This window comes from Helicoverpa armigera, chromosome 9 (genome assembly GCF_030705265.1).
Source record: "Helicoverpa armigera isolate CAAS_96S chromosome 9, ASM3070526v1, whole genome shotgun sequence".
Lineage (NCBI taxonomy): Eukaryota > Metazoa > Arthropoda > Insecta > Lepidoptera > Noctuidae > Helicoverpa > Helicoverpa armigera.
Window position 1 is genome coordinate 9,340,165 of NC_087128.1, and position 23,305 is coordinate 9,363,469.

General features: G+C 34.2%; 1 protein-coding gene and 1 non-coding gene across 3 annotated transcripts; one reads left to right on the top strand and one right to left on the bottom strand.

Annotated features, from left to right (window-relative positions):
* Positions 1 to 16,621: 16,621 nt before the first annotated feature.
* LOC110372562 (troponin C, isoallergen Bla g 6.0101) lies at positions 16,622 to 20,123 on the bottom strand. Of its 2 annotated transcripts, XM_049839480.2 has the most exons (6): positions 20,010 to 20,123; positions 19,876 to 19,903; positions 19,171 to 19,314; positions 18,051 to 18,173; positions 17,297 to 17,428; positions 16,622 to 16,894 (listed from the first exon to the last, which is right to left on the bottom strand). In XM_049839480.2, the coding sequence occupies exons 1-6, from the start codon at positions 20,010 to 20,012 to the stop codon at positions 16,866 to 16,868; spliced, it is 459 nt and encodes a 152-aa protein (XP_049695437.1). In that variant the 5' UTR covers positions 20,013 to 20,123; the 3' UTR covers positions 16,622 to 16,865. The 2 variants fall into 2 exon arrangements, with proteins under 2 accessions (XP_049695437.1, XP_049695436.1); XM_049839479.2 differs by lacking the exon at positions 20,010 to 20,123 and having other exon boundaries at positions 19,876 to 19,930.
* Positions 18,267 to 18,338, top strand: Trnah-gug (transfer RNA histidin (anticodon GUG)). Its single transcript has one exon. It is a non-coding gene; the product is annotated as a tRNA-His (tRNA).
* Positions 20,124 to 23,305: the final 3,182 nt, after the last annotated feature.

Here is a 23,305-nt window from a genome sequence, read left to right on the forward strand (position 1 = left end):
TTACTGACTAAAAACCGTCGTGTTCCGTCTTAGGCCTTTTATGTTCCAGGGCCGCGGTAACTCTTTCGAACAATCCTGCAGCCCCGGATCTTAATTGTACCTTAGATGCTCTTACCATCGAAAATACGATACATATTTTTTTTATGTTCTAAAAATAGGGAGGTTCCGCATAGACACAACAGTTACAACATATATTAAGAAACATAATATTATGAAACTATAAATATTTAAATAATGTAAATATAGTCTGAAAGGTACACAATCTATTGAGGAACACAGGTCAATTTTTATATATTTAAAATACAATAAATTAGAGAAGATGCATAATAAATGTTTTAAAATCGTGCCTGCATAATATAATAGACAAGCTATTAGAAGCTCGTGTGCCTAAAATTATACTTAATATGACATAATGATGTGGACATTAATACAATCGGTGTCATCATTCAGATTTTATGTTTAAATTAACAATAAAAACCGTTATTCTTTGTAGTTTTAAGACAGGTGTGAAACTTTTCGATAAGTACGTTTGATTTATGCTACTCTTTGGGTAATAGGTTGCCCGGGTAACTATGCTGAGGAATTCAGAGTTGAGAGGCAGTCGCTCCTTGTTAAACACTGGAACTCAGCTGTATCCGATCCATTAGTCCCCGACATAGATGGGAAAAGGCTAGACAGGTGATTATGTTACTCAAACTTACCTATCAAATGTTCTATTTTGAGACTGATCTAAAAGAGATTTATTTTAACAGCAATTTTATTCAAAGCCTTGAGCAGAGCGTCAAATGCATATTAAACGAATCACTTAAGAAAACTAAAATTGCAACGAGTAATTATTGCAAAATGGTCGGTTTTATTGATCGCAAATTTATTATTTGTGTATAACGTGATCGTGGCCACGAAAAATGACTTGTAAGTGGGCCATTGACTTCCGGGCATTCGTGTTTGGTCACGAAACAGGCGGTTGCAACATTGCACTACAACAGGGCTGCTCCTGATCTCAAACTATGTGAAGAAATCTAGAGATTTAGCTTCGATATTTATCATAAAAATGTCTATAAGGAGTGAATCACAAACGACGATCAAATATCAAACGAACGACAAATCACAATTAAACCCCTATTGAGAAACAGACACTTTTAACATAAATTGTAATCTCTGGTAAGCATTTGAGACTATTTTTCTTACAACAGCTGACTCTCAAAAAAAGATGTATAACTAGGTTCCACAAAATTTCAGTTGGTTTCAGAATTACGTTCTAGTAAAGAATATCCAAACTGGATGTGAAATAAAAGACAAATAACACCTACTTATCATTAGTATGTAAGTCACAATTATATTAAAATAATAACTATTAATTCTTAATGATAAGTTGCGATAGGTATTTAGTTATAAGGTAATTTGCTGCTCATCAGGAGATGTATATAAGGAAGGAACTCTGAAACTATGGACAATATGCGATAAATAAGTTATATTGAAACTGCTTGCATGCATCAATCAAAGAGTGAGGAGGAGAAGATATCCCGTTGGTCTATTTAAACCCTTTTGTTTTTACCAGCCCTAGATGCAATTGTCGGACACTATCGGAGTCCTGACTGCACCTTATGTCATCGATATCATAAAACTGGGCCAATTTGTACCGCGGGCTAGCTATCAACTTGTTGTTTTTCCTTTCGATACAATAATCGAAAAGGCGTTTCAAAACAGGGCACCTAATAAATAAGACTAGCGTAAATGTTACTTGATTATCTTTGGAGAGTTATAAGTGAACTAGAAATAATAATAATACACCATTTTATTTATGGAGGGAGTTTATTAGTCAACGATTTATATAGAGTTATATGTTGAGCCAGTATCTTGTGCCAAGGGCTCCAATCTTTGTTATGAATATAAATCTTTCACAAACTGTCCCGCTCTACAAAACTTACCCTCCTCACTATCTATCATCATATTCTGATGAGGTCGTATTATTTAATACATTGTTGCTGCGTGTAACCAGACTTAGTACTATTTTCTAAAAGTTATATCAACGAAATTCCAATCCCACTGCAACACTATAAGTAGACAGTTAACAGAAAGCTTTATATATTCATCTGAAACCAATATATCACGCAGTATGATACTGCTGTAATTATAAGCATAAAGGATATCACAGACTATCAAATTGAATGCCATAACAGACCCGGCAGTATTCACGGTTGTCTAAAACTTAAACAATAATCCATCAATGTAGTCGGTAATCTGTTATGAATCTTATGGCTTACACTTTCTCTTATCATGGCTTTACACATGCGTGTAATGGAATCTTAATCTGTTTGATCGAAGAAAGTAAATACTCCTTATTATGTCGAGTGGCCAGTCGCTATTAGGCGCGGAATGCAAATGATTACATGAATTAAATAATCGATAAGAATCGATTAGAAATGTCGTCGCGTTGATGGGTAACGGCCAGTTTCTTTATCAAAAGTTAAAGTTAAAGTAATGTCTAAAGTAAAAGTAACGGCCAAATTCGCTTTTTCAAGGCTAAAGTGACAGCAAAACTAATAGGAAAATTGAATTTAACCGTTACTTTTACTTTAGACATTACTTTAGCCATAACTTTAACTTTAACTTTTGATGAAGAAACTGGCCGTAAGAGTGAAATAAATACTGTTGCGGTTACATGAGGTAATGTTTTGTTTTGTATGTGTAGGTGCCTGTAAAAATATTGAAGCTATCTATGTACGGTACCTCAACATTTCATACAAAGACTCTAGGACCACGAAGATTACAATATAAGTCTAATTGGTACAATACGTATTAATTTTGCCAAGTACAGTTCGTTGCAAACAAGGAAACTATTTAACTGGCTCATTTGATTAATTTGGTTTCAATAAAGTAGGTATAGCTTAAATAATGTAACTTTAGACTAAAAATTTGCAGAAGTCAAGGAGTGTTATTTCATCTCAGTTCAATGACCCGGTAATTCGGAAGCTAGTTGCATGCATTTTTATTATTTAATCTTTGTGGTTATTGACTTCCCGTTCATATTTGAGAAATGTAGTTTACTTACTGTTGAGTATCGGTGTTTTTGCCTAACCCTTCAAAGTAACGACTTATAAACATAAGTTACAATGCTAATTCCATGGTTCATTTTACAATTCGCTTTACAATTGGCATTTCCAAAGTCATTCCCTATCCTTGGACCAAAACTAATACCGGCGATGTGATATCTTAACGGCTAACTGGCCATTGTATTGCCGGCCATTTCTGTATACACTCTAGTTTGACCTATATATCCATAACAATAAGGTCGTTAGTCTTTCACAACATCACGATATCCTGTGAACAAATACTCAAGCCTACAGGTGGACTTGCTTTAATAAATGTCGCTGACAAGGGAAAATGAACCAAGTTACGATGGGATAGGGTTGATTTTTGAATGTGTGAGACTAGAATACAATGCCTTCATAAATATTTTAACATTTTGAAGTGTGAAGGTGTATGAACGTGAGCCATGTTGTCAATGGAGTGATCTAACGATCGTTACGTTGATTTATGTCAATTTTATTGATTTAATTTCTCGTTGATCGATGGCTGGGCTGGCGTGGATGTAGACTTCCCGGATACTGACGATTTTGTACGTACTCTAGAATAAGATGTATGTCATGCTTAGATTTCGTCTCTTAAGTATATCAGCCACTATATTTAGAAACTTTATTATCTGTGTATTGCCTCGTTGGTCTAGCTGTCGCCAGCGCAGCAGTTGTGCACTCGCTGGGTCCTGGGTTCCATTCAGTGGGGCTGAAATGGCTTTCTGGGTTTAAGAAATCTTCAAAAAAACGAGGAGCCTGGAAGTTGGTGATTGTTACACCCGTGCATCGGAGAGCACGTAGATATCGGTCCTGCGCCTGCTGTCTCCCCGGTCGTGTCGGATTGCCGTCTCATCGGGCTATGAGAGTGAAGGAATAGTGAGTACACCTGTGTCTGCGCAAATGCTTGTGCACTATAATATGTCGCAGCTGGCTGATTTTATATGAAAACAGCCGTCGTAGCCGACAAACGGCTTTTACGCGATTAGTGAGGAAGGTAGTCATAAACTTTATTTTTTAATGAGGATACATTTAGATTACGTGTGAAATTGGTCACTGAATAATTATTACGTTTGCACATAGGTATTATCATATCCGATCGGAGATTAGCTGTCACCGACATTGCGTAATTGTAGAAACCTGTTTAAAAACTTGTTTTTGTAATGATTAATTACGTATAGAAAAGTTTAAAGCACGCCACGGCTTATTATTGTTATTTTCTGCCCACACTGTAAAACACTGGAGCTCAGCTGCATCCGGCTAGACTGGAAAGTCGACCCAGACATAGTTGGGAAAAGGCTAGGCAGATGATGATCTGACAAAATGTTGATAATTATTTTGCAGTCGTTTTTATTTCTGGTATATTTTATTTTTGTATTTTACATGAACCGTTGACTTAGTGATCTTCTGAACACGGTCGAAAACCTCTTGCTAACAATAATTGCCGACTTTTAGATAGGGCACGCAAATAGACAAATAATTTAATCAATTTTTCTAAATAATGTGATTTATTTAAATAAAATATTGAATAAGTAAATGCTCAATCATTGAATCAAAACGTCAAAACAATGGTTGGTTAATAAATAAAACGTAAGCAATTATATGTTTTGCTTTGTTTTTAAGTTATGTAAGTGAAACTTGATTCACTGAATGAGAAAACACTTATTTTTATCTTTATTCTATCAATTCAATTTTGAGTTCTAATGTAATACAATATTATTATTATTTATCAAAATAGATTAAAACTTAGGTATTTCCTATTTTTTGTTTAGAAAGTTCTTAGAATTAATTTTCGTAGTGATTTGTTTTATTTACCGTTTTCATTGGCGAAAAAAGGGTAAAGTTTGGTGATCGGTAGATTTTTCGAAAAGTCAGAAGTAAGTCGAAGGCATTTTTTGTTACAGTTTTTGTTTGATTTTAATATACCAGAGGCAACATAATCTTCGACTATCAAAAATAGTACCGCTTTTAATAACGTATAATTGTGTATGTATGTATGACACAGTTCTAGTTCTAGCTTTTAGTCAATCATAACTTGAATAATAAACTTTAAATTGCTTGATTGTTTGTTGTACTTTTTGTAAGAATAAATAAAGAGCACCCTTGATAACAAGAATAACAAAGGCTCAGTGTAATCGGTCATTATACAATGCAGGTTATGTTTCCAATTTAGGGTTACCACTCGCAAAAAAATATTTGAAAATTTTTGGCAGTCATTACGAGTAGTCAGAAGCCAGTCAGTCTGACAAAGGCAGTCGCTCCTTGTAAAACACAGGTAGGTACTGAGATGCAATCCGTTAGTCTGCAAACCGACCCCAACATATTTGGAAAAGGATAGGTAAATGTGTAAATGATGACTCGCAAAAAAAAAATTGTATAGTAACCCACCATGGTATAAATAAATAGGTACCTAATGTAACCCACCTTCCTCATGTGAAACTATTTTGGTGAAAGCGGCATGAAAATGTGCTCTCTAGTTTTTGAGTGTATCTATAGAGAACGGATGACAGAAAGACTTGACGAAAGCATTTGTTTCGTAATATCAAGAGAAGATATTTATAACTTCGATCAAACTTTACTGATTTAGAAAAAAAAAACTTTTCTAAAGAGTAATCTAACGTTATGTAACCAAAAACAACAAGAAGTTAGGTCTTCTAACTTAACATTTTTTGTCTCCAAAATCGAAATTTGAGCTCAGTTATTAAACTACACTTACAGAGCGTTTAAAGGAACACAATAAAATCGTAAAATTAAGAAACGTTTTTCATCACTGTCCAATTATTTCAGAGGCAATCTTTGGTAACCCTATTTTGGTGTTGTAACATCACCTTGTGTCGTACAATGGACTCTTGACTTGTAGCTTAACGCTCTGTATACATTTCATTGTTAGTATATTCAAGAGCAAAGAAATCGGGTCGGTATGAAAAAATCCTGTAGCTTAGAAAATCCAGAATATGGGTAAAATCTTTGGGATTCACTCTTAAATGTCTTCTAAGGACGTGCTTATGAATACTCTACCTACTTATATTAATTACCTATTTATAAAATGTTACTTACAAGACGACTGTAACTTTATCATTCTATTCTATAGGATAAGCTGGGTATATTAAATATTTCAAAACAGGAGCTTGTGGATAAGTAACGCAAGGTCCAGCGCCCAACATTGCTTAAATGTTGGGCGCTGTTAAATAATGGTTGGATGATCATCATAACATAATGAGTTCCTCCTACAGCATCTTTGGATGCCGGAAAGTTTGACAGCCAATCTTACCAAGGACTCTGGTTGCCCCGGGTATCGGAGTAATTATGGTAAGTTACGGAGGCATAACGACAGCCAACCCCAACATATTTTGACGAATGATGATGTTGAGTAAATATGTACTCTATCAAAGATGTTATCGATATCTTGTTGGTTAGAAAAAAAACTAAACTTCTTTTTATTGGATTAAAGTTCATATTGCAATTTTAATCCCATTAAAGTATAATATCAAGGTGTGTTAATATTTCACGCTTGGTTTAATATTTATTGTGAGGCTTAATGGATTTTATGCTTCAGAAGCTAAATTAAATTATAATTGTTGTATATTTTGTGGCCGATACTTTCTACAGCTTTGGTAATTTGTTGCATAGTTTATATTGCTCACGATTTAATGTAATTTGTGAGTAAATTGTGAAAATGATCAAGATATTGATTAATCGAATTATTTTCAAATGTTGTAATATTAAAATCGATCAACTACAAATAAATGATAATAAATAGTAAGATCATTCCATAAAATAATAAACTCCCTAAAAATTAGGTTTTATTAGTTAATTTACATGACTAATAAAACTTAACTTTAGGGTGTATAACTTATGTGTTTCATGTTATCCAAACACGATAATGTTTACACTTTTTAATTCGCATTAAACATCAATGAATGGGGCTACCAAATAGTAATATTTATTTGCTTTTAACACAACACAACTTGTAAATATTTTCAACCACTACATTTCTTCAATATTTCCAACAATCAATTCACAAATTAACACTTTCACACATGACCAGCACCCACTGTCCAGCCACGAACTACAAGACAGATAGCATCTACTTGCCGTAGCTACTTAGTCAGTGTTGCCATTATAAACTAGCTCAGCTCACGAATGCACTCGCTCACAGTTATATTCTTCATTCTATATTATTCCCTACATATAACTTAATTATAAAAATGATCAAGATAAATCAATTGATCGAATTATTTTCCAATTTTGTTGTAATGTTTACATCGTTCAGCTGCAAGTAATGATAATAGATAGGTAATACGATCAATATGTATCTTTTTTAATTCACAATATCCATCAATGAACACGGTTAGCGAATAATAAGTTTCATCATCATCAGCTTATCGCAGTCCACTGCTGGACATAGGCCTCTCCAAGTGCACGCCACTGAGATCGATAATAAGTTTAATTTAGTTTATTTCTGAAATATTTCTAACAGTCAAATTCATAAATTAACACTTTTTCACGTGACCAGTCCCCATTGTTCAGACTCGGACAAGTCAAGCCCGAACTTGTCAACAAGACAGATAGCATCTAGTCGCTGTAGCTACTTAGTCAGTGTTGCCATTATAAACTAGCTCAGCTCACGACTCCACTCGCTCACAGTTCCTTATACGGCCTAGTATGTCTTATATCAATTGCTTAGTCAGGGAGATAATATCGTTTAGGTTGGCAACCCTATGGTGTTGTTATGTAATGTGGGTTTGGTAATTATTGTTATTACTTAGTTCATTGTTATATGGGTTGGTTAATAAGTTAAGTATTTCAATGAAGTGTATGTTTTGCAATTTTATTTCAGATTTTATTCTTTTTTTACATTATTTTTATTAGTAAGTAGTTTTTATTAGGTAGAAGACTGATCATGAATATTTGGTTAAGTTTCTTGCAACATTTATCATCATCCTACTGCCCTTATCGTAATTTTTATTAGGATCGGCTGAGCATGATTTTCCTTCTATACTCTTCTATCTCTCGTCATCTCGGAAGTAACATATATTGACTTGCATACAATCCTTCCATAGTTTCTGTCATCCTCTTCCACTGTACCATTTCTAAGTTCATCAAAATTTTCATGAACAAAATAATCCATCTATTTATTGTTATTCTGTTCTGCTTTATATAACACTAGCTTTTGCCCGCGGCTTCGCTCGCGTTAAGAAGTATTATTATTAATTAGGTATGGTTTTTGCGGCTTTACTTTTGTTTAGCGTGTGTAAAAAATTAGGGCCTACAAAACTTCTTTGTACACAATATTCTTTACTAATCTGTCATTAGGCGCTAAAACTATTAAGTTATTGGGTGAACTTACTCGTGAGCAAGCAACATAAAACTGTCCATGAGAGAAGCAATGTTCTCTCAAGTCAATACCCGCAAATTTGAGAGTTTGCCCCTGAGACTTATTTATTGTCATTTTTGTTCGTTCCATTACGTACTGATAGGTTCAAACTAATACATTTTACATCCTTCATCATCCCTTATTTTATCACCCGTGGGGGTTGAATGGGGTTGAATTAATCAAAATCGTATTTAAGCGAACGTCATCATAAAATTCTGATTCGTCATCAGGACTTATTCATAAAATCAAAGAAGATGTATACAAACTTTCATCCCCTATTTTGTCCCCTTAGGGATGAAATTTATCAAAATCCTTTCTTAAGGGTTGCCTACGCCATAGTAGCTTTATGCATGCAAAGTCTCAGTCCGATCGGTTTAAAATTGGCAAAGTTTCATACAAACTTTCATCCCCTATTTTATCCCCTTGGGGGTAGAATTGATCAAAATCCTTTCTTAGCGGATGCCTACGTCATAACATCTACCTGCATGCCAAATTTCAGCCCGATCCGTCCAGTGGTTTCAGCTGTGCGTTGATAGATCACTATGTCAGTCAGTCAGTCAGTCAGTCACCTTTGAGTTTTATATATTTAGATTCCCATAAACCAGTTTTGGATCGATCCCATTAGATAAATGCTACTCTACATTTTACTCTACACTCTACATAGCGCCGTCGATCTGGGTCAAAGGTGACGGCGCAACATTGACTCTACAACTTGACACCGCTCTACTGTGAACTCTACGTGATCTTGTTTAGAATGCTTTGGTTATATTGTATTTAAATTTAGATTTGGTTATGCATATTTATTGTTTGGTTTTGTTATTGTATAATGGTTGTCTGAGTTATCATTAAAAACAAGCTAAAAGGTAGGTAGCTAAGAGAACTTGAAAAGAAATGTTCTATTTTTAGAACTCGATTAGTTTCCTATTCTTTTTAGATGGGAAGTCATCAAATGACTACTCAGGCTATGGATGCCAATTAAGGGAATATGTTTCATACTTTTACTGAAGAAAACCCACTTATATGCTACCTCTGGAGCCCGTTGTATATCAATACCATACGTAGTACCATTCTATAGTCATCCTTATCCCGCAGCCTAGGCATTGATCAGCACACTGCGAAAGCTTATCTAGCTACTCAATCGTCCAATTTCAACATTCCTAAAGAAACTTACTCATAAAAATTTTGCAAGCAATTAACTACACCACTTACTCCATAACACAAATTATCCGCCAATTATCTCAAAACACCCACGTCACTAAAAGCGCGGAAGGCGTAACAGCATATTATTAAAGCTTCCTGCATCCGCCAAAACCCTTTCGGTTACAAAATGACTGATTAGCACCATGAACCACATATAGCATACCACGTAACTATACATTATGTCCAATCGGATCTCGTACAAATCATTCATAGTAGTCTAATAAACTTGTCAGCTAAAAACATGCGAAATTCGACCTTATGAGTAAGACAATAAGATTGGTTGTATGACCTTAGGGTATGGTCATGTCATGCTGACAGCTTATCGGTCTATCGACTGACCTTCGGCCTGGCCTCAGTAAGTGACTCAAATTGTTACCTTTGTTCTTTTCGGGGGTCAGCTCCTATTAATCATAATTGTATGTGTCAATTTTGTGAGGTAGGTCAAATAGTTGTTTCTGAAATAGAACAAATTCATGTCTTGTTCTAATCAATGTAGATCGAAACTATGAATATAAAATTAAACTTGTTCTGTACACATTTCTTTGAACCAAACCTTTAATTGCGACTTTGCGTCTTTTTCAGAATATCCTCGGAAAACAGTTACGAAATTAATAAGTATAATATGAAAGTAAATTTAGAGCACGTTAAAATTATTTTGACTGTCTCACTTTTACTCAGGTTTTTCCAAATCTATATCTACTTACAAAAATCCCTGCTACAAAGTCACAAAAAATATTCACAGAAATTCCTCAAGATATTCCCACACATATACCTGAGTCAGAATAATAAAAAGAAACCACATTTCTATACATTCAACACGTGGTAACTCTCAACCAATTACCTACCTCTACATATAATTTATTATAATGACGCTATATCCTTGCAACCAGGGTTTCCTTGAAAAGAAAACAGTTCACTGCACGACCTTTGTATATCAGATCCGTAAGTATAATATGCGTCCAGTTATCAACACTTTTAGAATTAATTGCTTATGCTTTACAATGGACCGTGACGGCGGGGTTTTGAACCGGAACATGAAGTGGTTTTATGCTGACTGTAGTATATTTATTTAAATTGTTTAATGGCTTTATTAAATCATTTTCTTTTGTTAATTTGGTTAAATTACCTTATCCTGGTTTTCTGGCTACATGTTTATTTTTGTTTTGATATTTTTTTGATTTAACGGGCGGATCGGACCATGTGAGTGCGGGGCTGATGTGTAGACAATGTCCCACCTTATCGCAGGTCCACTGTGCCCTGAAATTTGCTCGCGGGAGGACCTAATGAGCGCATCCGGCCGTGCTCGGGCTGTGGCGACATATTGATCTGACAAAGTGTAGTCTCACTATAAGACATGTCATACCTTTTGTTCCTACATCCGCTTATGCATTTTCCCCTTTTTAGTCTGTACTGGATAAATATCGGTTATTGACACGGGAAACGACCTGTATGTGCGTCACGCATACAAAGCTAAAAAAGAAAAATGAATATGTTCACCACGAAAGTTTCCCCAGCTCTAATTTATGAAAGTACGTGCAATAAGGAAATATTTTTTTTAATTATCAATAAGTATTTACGTGTTTGTCCTTCAATATTTCCCGGAATGCTATAGACCATTACCACGTTACCCTTTTTATCATTTTTTTGGCCAAAGATTGGGTTATTCATCAAATAAATGGTAAAACCTAAAACGTGACTTCTTAGCTAGTGAGTAATGCCTTAATTCTAAAGATTAAGGGAAAATAGGATTTGGGCACTTTTAGAGAACAGTTGATTTTCATATTTCGGCGTCCACGCTTCCTTAATATCGACCTACAGACTAGTATACCACAGCAAGAAAACATGATCATTAGGAGCATTTTGTTTTGTACCCAGCAATAGAATTGCTGATGAAATGATTTTCACTAAAACTGTCTTGCTCATCTTAGGCAAAGGAATTTACGATAAGTATAAGTATATATTTAATGTCTTTGTACTTAGGCCGTTTCTTCCTACCAGTTATACAAGCTAAGAGACAAAGAATAAATATCAAAATTGGGCTAAATTTTGAAAGTATTTGGCATTTTATAAACTACCTATTAGCAAGACCAACTATGCCAATATAAGTAGGTACCTCCCCTAACGGGTTTCATTTCAAGGAGTACCAGGTAAAACATTAGAATGAGTTTAACTAATTTTGATACTTGTGAATTCATTAGCTTGCCTCATATTTCAATGCAACAAACTTGCATGCTAATTGCAACAGATGACAGGGCTCCAGTTTGTTATCTGTGTTATCTAGCAAACGATAAATCACTGCTAACTATTAAGTCAACAGGCCATTTCCAAAGATTCCGGACCAATGTTCATGTTACGACAAATTGCGTTAATAATTTATTTTAAATTTAATTAAAATTAAATATTTGTTGTCAACCATTTTGGTTGAGAAATTCTATTCTGGTTTGCACTAATTAAAACAGGGACTTATGTGCCACATTATTTGCGTAGTTAATGTTTTGAATATTCAATTTAATTAGACCTTAATTAAAATGCAACTAGAGTTAGTGCATAATTTTGTTGTTTCTACACTTTCTGCTCTAGTTTCATAATTATTTATTTTACTAGTTTTAAGGAAGGAATGTTTAGATCTGGTAACCATTGATATAAATATGAAATGAAATGGTAAGTACCTCAACCACTTACTATGTACGGACGCCGGCAGGTCAACCCACAGGAATCTGTCAAATTTTACCAATCGAATATCATCCTTCTACTACTGTGATAAGATTGAAAATCTATTGAAGAAATTTGACAGATTGAGGTAGGTCGATGGGCTGTCAGTGCTGAGTAGGTACTCAATTAAATACCAAATTCGTTTCCACATCAAAAAATACTTTGATATTGAGTTTTTCACCAAGTCCAATTATATTCAAGGAAACGATTGACGAATAAAACTATTCCTATAGGTAAACATTCATTCAATTTGTATGCAAATGTAAATAATAATAGAGAATTTGTATGACACAATTATTATGACAGTTTTATGATATAAAATAGAATAATCCTTGAAGTCTATGCTTTTTTAAATGGTCCTGTCATTTTTATGGCACACAATTATCATATATTAAAATAAATATATTATGTTACGGTTGTCAGGTCTATAGAAATAAAACTATTAGACATATTATTACTACCGTTATGTACTGATACTATAGGTCAATTATTTAGTTATTGTTACAATAATATAACAGTCACGAACGTGGAATGTCACTTATAGTTTTTATTCCTATGACTGGTAAAATTTTGTATTTTTTTGTTGTAAATATTGCAATCGTCGCAATAGTTATTTATTTTACACAAATTATAACTACGAATAGTTAAAAAAAAAAATCGAACAAGACGGTTCCATTGATCACAATAAAAAAAACTTCCAATTAAAACATACTTAACTAACAAAAAATATACTCAATCTATTGTCTTAAAAACAGCACCACTTCTACTTAACTTTACTTATGTCATTAATGATTGGTCCACGTACTTAACTTACAACTTGACCTTTTAAGTAGCGACCTCAAACATGTAAAAGTAGGTGTCTTATACAACTTACTTAATTCGTCAAATTACGCGTACAATTTGTTCGCGGCGTAATTTCCGCCTTGGAATATCAATCACGGCTCACTCAGGAAGAAATTTCGCTTGATAGGGATTGGACCGCAAACGGCCCTAATATGTGCAACTGCTTGAAGTTAATGAACCATTAATCTATTTAATGTAGTTGGGCTTTCGTTCCTTCGACTAAGTTAAGCAATTTACAAGACAAGTCATTTTTCATTATTGTTACAATGTTGCATTTAAATATGGTAATACCTAAGTAGTCAGATCGATAGCTATGATCATGCAAGTTTGTAAAATGTATTACAACTATATGCTTATTTCATTTTTGTTGACTGTAATTGAAACCATTGGGAATTAAAGTAACCTATAGAATACCTAATTGTAGAAATGAATCAAAATAGAGAAACTAACAAGAAGAAAAAAGATATTCAAATATGTGTTAATTTTGGATTGGTAGTACCTACATACTTTGGTTACATGTTGGTGTTGTATATTGTTTTTTACATTGCCCATCAAACACATTTTTATCTTGAAGAATAAGTAGATAGCTAAGCATTTCAACACTGAATTGAAACAGACTGCGCGTAAACCGATGCAATGCAACAATATCCCGCAATAATTTCCAGTAACAATACGTAACACCACGTAAACGAATCAAGTGAAAACACTAAATTCCAATACTATAAGCACTAATATTATAAAGCTGAAGAGTTTGTTTGTTTGAACGCGCTAATCTCAGGAACTACTGGTCTGATTTGAAAATTTCTTTCAGTGTTAGATAGCCCATTTATCGAGGAAGGCTATAGGGTACATTTTATCCCGGTACGGGAAGTAGTTCCCACGGGATGCGGGTGAAACCGCTGGCAGAAGCTAGTAAGCACTAAAACAAAATATCATATCTACGTGATTGAGGGCAACTACAGACTATTTGGTTTCCAAACTTTTTGTCCGTTTCAGGCTCAGTTTTAGCCCGGCTTGTCACGTACGAAGCAATTCATAGCAATTGATCATTTGCAATTATGATGTAAACGACTCAGAATTGGGCTGTGTTCTAGTTAAATAACAGTTTATTTTTTAAGGTGCTATTCTATAAGAAAATTCGTAAATGATTGCTATATACAGTAAGCAATATACCTGGATATAATGCGAAGGTTTGGAACTTTAAAATTGCAGGTCCAGGTGAGATAATGTTCATTCAAAATAAAGAATTTAAATAAGTAAATTGCACTTAGGTATGTATAAATTCCATATTGAAAGTTTTCTTGTTAACTGGATTTACGTTTGGTTAAACCAATTTTAAATAAAATAATGTTTATTTAATGAGACGGAAGTCTTGTATAATACATTTAATTATGACAGAATTGAAACGTAGTGACGAAATGCAGGGTCTTTCCTAAATGCTTAATTAATGAGTTTTTGAGTTTCCCTTCATTATTCCATAGATAGAGGTCACCCTCATCGTTATGATATAAATTAATAATGTATTTAAACATGATTTAAATAATAACGCAGTTTAATCTCGTTTTGATAAGTATAATTTAACTGGCGACGGTTAACAGCAACTAAAAGCGAAATTACATAACTATTTCCAAAAATCCGATTTCCAATCCGGTCGATAAAAGGTAATAAAATCGAATGCCCAACATATGCTTATTTGGACCAAATAAGGAACAACCTACTTATAAATCCAATCCGAGATATCTGAATATCTTTTTTTCAAACTAAAACCTAGATAAGATCAGCGTATCCATCATTAGACAAAATCCCAGAAAAACTCACAAAATACAAAATAGATGCAAATCTTTTGCATGTCATATCGACCTTACCTACTAACCACACAAATGCGATAAACATCAAAAACGTCCATAAAGTACCAAGTATCTTTGTTCACCGCGCTTTTAATTGACGTTTTCATGGACCTTTCGAATTAGATCCGTTTAGATTCGTTCCTAAAGTCCGTAGTGACCTTTTGTGTGCCCTACGGCTGACACGACCTCTGTCGTAGTGTGACAACGAAACTCGTTTTCGGGCCAAGTGGGAGTCAACTGTCAATGTGTCATCTAGATTGCCAAGAATTCCATCGGATTGTATGGCTTGTAGTGCCCGGGCTATGAATACTGCTGTTCTTGTTTGTAAACATCTATTTAAAATGTATTGGTAACTAAAATACGGTTTGATGTTTATTTGTTTTGTTTACAGTCGTCGGTCGTTGATAGTCTTACCTATAAATTGATCGTTTTGTTACGCGTTTTTACATTCATTACAAACATCTTTATGAGTTCCTAATAGGCTGTTCAACCATGATATAGCTTATATACTCTCGCATAAAATATTTTGTTGCGGATATCAATCGCACAATTTCTAATCAATACAATTAATAGTCAATCGAACAGCCAGTAAAAGCGTAATTTAAAGAATGAGAAAACGTCTAAATGAGAATATAATAACGACACTTGTAGTTATTGCCTCACTGTCGTAAAGTTGAACAAGAAAAGTAAAAGCATTGCTTAACTAAGTTATACAATTAGTGAGGAAATAAGTTACGTTGACACTACTTGTTCCGATCTAACACTTTTGTAAAACCTAACTCAATTTTGTTTAGGAGACACAATTCGTCATGGATTACCACCTCTTTGAACAATGATACAATTTTGGTCATCACCGATTAAGCGAAACGGGTGAAAAAAAATATTGGGGCCAGTTACCGACTTTGAGATAATCGGACATTTCGATGTCACGATCATCTTTGTTAGAAATACTCTAGATTTTATTGCTGCTGTTTTGGCTTATACTAGAGCCCTACTAACCGTATTTTGGATTTACTCGAAATTTCTACAAATGGAAACGTGAAACGCTAGTTGAAGCGTTGACGGATCTCACTGAAAATCAGTGCTGGGACTGTTTGTAAGCAAGGGAGTAAATGACGGTGGTTCTTAAACATGTTTCATTAAAATTGGAGCAGCGGTTTCAAAATTGTAAGTTTTGTTTGTTAACAGCGGTAGTCCTTATTTATCTGAAATGCACTTTGAAGTGTATTATCAGTAAGTATATTATCAGACTTTGGCAAATTACTGAAAACTGTTTTCCAACATTCTGAAATAGCTGGCCGATAGAGTAGTTAATTCTTTAACTTATATTCATGTTTATGTTGATGTTCAAGATTACTGTAATTGTTGCTGCAAATGAGTTTTTTTTTATATATATATAGTTTTATTGTTTTTCCTGTAAGTTCAATATGAAATGAAATGATGGCCAGATATGGCCACCTAGTGGGTATCTTTACTTTTTCTAACAACCGTAGCTTTTATTTAGTTTCCACGGCGGTACACAGATGGCACTATTTTCAGTGGGAGCAATGTTAAAAAATAAAACAATAGGATGTTTAAAAAACTTGCTTTTAATAAAAATACTGCGCGCAGTGGTTTATCACTAAATAACCTTAATTAATAAGTGTTTTTGGTAATTCAAAACACATTTTATTTCTCGCAGGATTTTAAGAGATAAACCAAAAAACCCTTGAGACTGTGTTCCGAATTAGGAAGATAATCCAATTTTCCTTACATTATAGTCTTCTATTATTTACAAATTGTTTAATAATATCCTATGTTTTGGGCTGAGAACGTTTATTCTCCAGTCATGACCTCAAGGAATTCTGAAACAAAAGATATGTTTGAATTTAAAGCAAGTAACATTTGTCTAGTCTACATTTGTTCAATCAACTAGTAACTTATAAAACAAGACGGGTGATTGAATCTCTCTGTTCAGTTATAGGGCCAGAATACTCTAAGAATGTACGGTACCTAGGTACCTAGGTAGTACCCAGTACCTAGGTATAATGTTCGGACTGTCACGTAGTTCAAACCTTCAGAATTCTTAGTCATAGGTGGTTCAGACTTTATCATCCATTTTCATTAGGAATGTTTTTGTGGCTAGCTGGGTGCTCTTATAAAGGAAGTTCTAGGTGTTTCAATTGCTGAGTTAGTATTTACGAGTCAGCAGATAAGTCTCATGAAATTACTATTAGTGTGGGAAGAAAATCATAATTGGGACTTACCATCAAAGTCCACGGTCCCTGAGCCGTCAGAGTCAATTTCCTCAATCATGGTATCTAAGTCCTCAGCACTGATGGTGTTGTCCAACTCCTTGAAGATTTCTTTTAGCACATCTGTGGTTATGTAGCCGTTACCTGAACAAGAACAAATGCGGTTCAGGTTAAGGGAAAAAGGAAAAAAATTAAATGAAACTTTGAAAATATAGCTTATTAAGTGCATTTTGGGGAACTACTATTTAGACTGTAGAATCTACAGTCTAGAAACAGTGTTCTAGGTCATTTTGTAGGTGATAAATTCGTCTTGGTATAAATGAACAGGAAAATCCGTACAGGTACTGTAGAGATATAGTACTGAAGTAGATTAGAAGTAGGTTTTATTAATTATAGTTGATACTGGCCGGACAATGATATAAATAGAAATAGAATAAGTTTTTTATATTGAAGTATGTCACTTCACCCCCGAGTCAGCGAATAAACGCAAAGTTAAAGTTCCTTTTAATGTTTTAATTAAATAACCTGAAGATCCCCGGTTCCTAGCGCGCCACGCGCTACAGTACCTACTTACCAATCATGTTGAAATTGATAATGTATTTTGAATGTGGTGAATAATAGGTACAATATAAACTTCAAAAATACAGGTACTTTTTTATTTACTTGTTTATACTTTCTCTACTCTGGTTACGTATAAGGAAAATAGAATCAGATGACTTATGGAAGTGTATGGTATATAATAGGTACATGATAAAAATGTGTTTACCTTCTTTGTCATATAACCTAAAGGCTTCCCTAAGTTCTTTTAGCATAGCTTCGTCATCTTCTTCTTCTGTCAAGAACTTAGATGCTAACGCGCAGAAATCTGAGAACTGAAGTGTGCCAGTTCCTGTTAATAAATTAATGACGTCATTACTTATAAATAACAATAATACAGTTGAATAAGATGCTTAATTTCAGCAAGGTTACACATGCCTCGGTAGCCGTGATCGTCTAGTGGTTAGGACCCTACGTTGTGGCCGTAGTAACCCAGGTTCGAATCCTGGTCACGGCAATGTGCAAACATTGTCACGGTGAGGCTTAACTTTTGTTAATTTTAATATTTTATTAAACACTACTATTAATATTGATTGCTACAACTTAATTCTTCTTGCTATAACTTTTTCTTGTTAAGCTTATGACATTGTCAAATGAACAGTTTTTAGCTACAATAGTTTCTGAACGAAAATAATTACTTTGCTGCCTATTTTTTAAGAACTAAATAAAAGTAAATCAGAAAGAAAAAAATATTATTTAAAAAGATGTTTTACAAAAATTAAGCTATTTTCTTTAGCAATACATCAGAGCGCCATCTAGCGGCTAAATCAGGAACTTCTGAACAAGATGGGCGCTAGCCAACCAAGAGCTTTACCGTTGCAGCTAGCGCCATCTATTGTATTAGTGAAGAATTAGAAACCATTTTTTTATTTCAGGTCATTTTCAGATGTGGTTATTGCTTGAAATAAATACTAGATGTATATCTTTTTCGGTCTTCTAAGAACTCTGGGACTAGAGATTCATAGTAACGCGTTGTAATTTTTACTTATTTAATTTTGTTTCATTAGCTCGGCAATACTGATGGATAGGTCAAAGGACCTTTAAATACCTTATTAAAGTACAAAGTTTTACTTAATTGAAATACCAACATTAATCTTTAAAAATATTAAAGTTAATTTTATAGGTCACCTATTACCTACCTAAAAATAAATTTAATAAAAACCATAAAAAATATAAAGCATAGAAAAAGCCTAATCCCTGCTCGCTGGGAGCGTACCCAAGAGGCTGGCTGCATTGCCTTGTATTATTAAAGTCGACATATTAAATCTTTGGATATATGAATAACTTACCATTAACATCAACCTCCTTGATGATCTCCTTGAGGTCATCGTCATCGACCTCATGACCCAACATCTCCAGGATCGTGCCGATCATGTCTGTGCTGATGACGCCTTGCTTGTCATGATCGAAGGCGTCGAAGGCGTTCTGCAGCACTGTCGACATACAAATATCAAAGTCAAAGCTCTTTATTCTTTGTTCATAGGTTACAAACGTGTTTTATGTGAGTTCATAATATTTAATCTCGCTATACCCTGCTCTTATAATTAGAAGAACCTACGTAAGCTAGGTAAAATCTAAGCAGTTACATTAATAATTACATGTTAAGTTAACAACAAAAAATCTTAGTAAAACTATAATAAATCTAACTAAATCATAACAATTTGTATTAAAGGAGAAGAGTGTATTTCAATTTAGTGGAAAACTATGCTCATTGAATATGTTTATAATCATAATGAGCTACTTTCCATGTTATGATTCCCTGTTACAGGTTGTTTCTTGGGGCTTTACTTGCAGGTTTGTTGCTATGCTTTTTTTTAGATATGGATATTTTTATGCTTTTGTATCTTTAGGTTTCGTTTAAAATAAGTATATATGACTAATTTTTAATACATTTCTGAGCAAGTATTGTTTTTTTTTCTAATCCAAATTGTTTGTTAAGTTGATAACTCTATTGATTGTTTAAAAATTGTATTAAAATAAGTTAAATTACTTACGCTGAATCTGAGCCTTATCAAGTTCCTCCTGTGCACGCATGAAATAAAACAGAACAATTAGTAAATAATAACTTAGTATAAACATTTCTCACACAAAATAACTTATTTAAATCCCATATTAACACAAGACGCACCATTTTATTTCCTTATGACAGACGCACTGAAACTCTTTCAGGTATAATACAGGAATTGATTCAGTGTTTCTGGATGTAGTCCGTTTATATAACTCCGGTACGACTTAGTTCCGCCTAGGTAGAATAGTTCGGGGATTGTCAACCTTAGGGACGTTACTTGTGTGATTTATTGTCATGTATAGATCTGTATTTGGATTCAGGTAGGTATTATTTTTTTTTTCTTTGTCAGGAGAAACGTTTAAAGTAAATATATTGCTTTTCTTTGGTATTGCAATTGTAATTTTAAGGATTTTACTTCTTTATTAAGTAAATTTTATATGAAATTGTAATGGAGTCACGATTTGAAGAAGGTGGCGGGTAGTGGATGGATGCGAGCTACTCATGACAGGGAAGGAAGTTTACGTTCAGCTGTAGACGGCGATCGGCTGATATGATGATCATGATGATGAAGAAGGATGACCCAAAAGAAAAAATAGGAAAGATTCTTCTCCTTCTAAGCGCAATCACGACAAAACGAAGAACTTTAGTAAAATTAATTTACATAGAATATTAAGTATAGTTGCTAGATACTTTAGAGAAAAATAAACAGATCCAGGTTAGAAATAAAATACATAAAGAAACAGGAATGTCAGTAAGACGCAAATCTTACAGCCTGTAGCAATATTTCGTGCGATTCAGACACCAAGTGCCTCTTTTATTATTCCCCTGACTGTAACACTGGCGTTATGGTGTAATGCTATGCTTTTACTGAAAATTAGGGTGCTTACTTTCAATCTCAAAGGGTGAGAGCAAAAACGAGGCCTTTGCTGTGTTTACGGAAAATATTTTGATTTGATTCTAAACTTGAAAAGTGATTAACGCCTGCTGTAGGAAACTTTTTTTAAATAGGTACCTAGCAGTTACTTTAAAATTTTAAGATGGTATGTTACATTCAAGATACAAGATACTTTATTTGTATAAACATGGGTCAAGAACTTCTTCTCCAGAATCTATACTTACTAATGTTATAAAGAAGTTTAGAATTGAAGATTTGTCTGATTGCTTATTTGAGCGCGCAAATCTTATATTGGTCCATCCTCCGAGCCTTTTTTCCAATCATGTTGGGGTCCAGTCTAACCGGATTCAGCTGAGTACCAGTGCTTTTCAAGAAGCGACTGCCTATCTGACCTCCTCAACCCCGGGCAACCCGATATCCCTTGGTTAGACTGGTGTCAGACTTAGGTACTGGCTTCTGACTAACCGTAACGACTGTCAAGGATGTTCAATGACAGCCGGGACCTACAGTTTAACGTGCCATCCGAAACACAGCAGCCAATGGTGTCTAAGATATACTTAGAAAATACATACAAATCAGAAAAGTTGCATTGGTACTTGCCTGACCTGGGGTCGAACCCGCGCCCTCATACTTTGAGAGGCTACCACGACTTCCTTTACCCAATAGGCCACCACGAATTTCAGTTTACTTTACTTTAAGTGCAAATCCTACTGGTCGTGGATGTAGCTAGTAACAAACATAACACAACATTTATACATTTTCTCGCTATATAAAAACTTTTATTTACGCCACAAATTCGCCGCCTTTCGTCCGTACGTCAGGCCCCTTTTTCTAGAAGACAGTTTGACATGACAGATGATTTCCATGTTAGTGCGTGCCGTGCATACAATTTGACCATAATGTACATAAGTATACACTGTACTGAAGTAGGGGAATTGAATTTGCTGAATATATATTTACTTTATGTCAGTCCCTTGGTTGTTTAGGCAACCACTTCACGGTGGCGTTTCTGCGGTTAGCAAACTGAACTTAATTAGTGTCACTGCCTCTTTACAAAGGAAAATACGGAAAAGGGTATAAGATAATAATATTTTGTAGCTAATTGATATACGTGGTTTAAAATTCATCGCGAAGGAACTCTTTCCACACTTGGATAAAAAATAGTCCATGTCTTTTCTCTGAGTCTAGACTAGATAGTGTACCACAGAATAATGACACTGATGTGCACTAAATATCGTTTACCTAAATAGGTTCAGTAGTTTTGATATGAAAGCTGGACAAACAGTCACAGATACTTTGAGGTAAGTACCTGAAAGAAAGTAAAGATGTTTGTACCTAAAGGATATAAAAAAAAAACTTAGTAATGGCAGGCAAGGATATAGTCGATGACGACACTCAAAAATACTTTATAACGTTAATTCTGTACTCTTGACACAACTTAGATTACTTATTTCTTTAATTACTTACTTTGCTCTTAAGAATATTACTTTCTTACAACTTCAGTAGCTCAGCACTTTCCATTGAAGCGTTCATACGAAATGTTTAGAAGTTAGCACTCAATAAATTGATTAATTTAGACCTACCCCTTTCAACGGAACCTTTAGTCAAGTAGGTTTCAAATAGATTGATGTCTGCCAAGTCGGTCAAGTTTCAGATATCTCTAGCTCAGGTTAGTTTTCTACCTTTTCTTCAGTATATACTCATGAGAAGACTGAACTGAAGAAGTTGATTTATTTACCATTATTTTTCATTTATTAATTACATTGGATGTATGTTCCCATGTGTTCAATAGTTCCATACCGTGTCCCGTCTAACAGCGTGGTAAAAAAAATTACAAAAAAATGGCGACTAGTCAAAAATTACATACCTACATGTTATAGTTGAATTACATACATATATGTTATAGTTGAAGAGTATATTTGGTTGAGCACTGCTAATCGTTAAAAACTACGTGTTCTATTAGAAACCATTTTTACTCACAAACACTTCACACTCTTAAACAATTCGCTGGAACGTAGACGAAGTCGCAGGAAACAGCTTGTAATAAAATAAACTTAGCAAGGGTTCACGACATAATAATTATGCATTCAAGTTTATTTTAAATGAACTACAGTGTAAAACAGTGTGAATTAATTGAGTGCCGCTGAAAAGCGAAAACGTTTGGCATTTTCATAACCTTTTCATTCACGTCATCCAGGGTATTTTTGTTACGACCTTTTACTTCACTTTTCAGCGTTTTTGTTCCAGCTAGTCTAATTAAATTTTATCTGGAACACATTGAAGATCGTAATATGATTTAGCTACACATTTTTTTAAACGTCATTGTTATTATACCAAATATTGTTTAAGCATGAGATTTTAATTTGTATTGGGTAGGTACTGAGTTGTTTAGGTTTCAGCTTAAGGAATCCAGTTAAGACAATGTAATTATTTGTCCTGCCCTAATAATTACAGAAATAAATAGCTACCTACTGCAAATAAGAAAACCCAAAACTAAGATAAACCTACATTTTTCAAACTT

Bases quoted from the DNA above. Each gene is read 5' to 3' on its own strand.
- LOC110372562 (XM_049839479.2), bottom strand. From the start codon at position 19,915: ATGCGTGCACAGGAGGAACTTGATAAGGCTCAGATTCAGC. The intron at 17,429-18,050 runs GTAAACACATTT...GTTCTTGTTCAG, and splicing joins TAGGTTATATGACAAAGAAG to GTAACGGCTACATAACCACA. The intron at 16,895-17,296 runs GTAAGTCCCAAT...CTTTTGTTTCAG, and splicing joins AGGGACCGTGGACTTTGATG to AATTCCTTGAGGTCATGACT.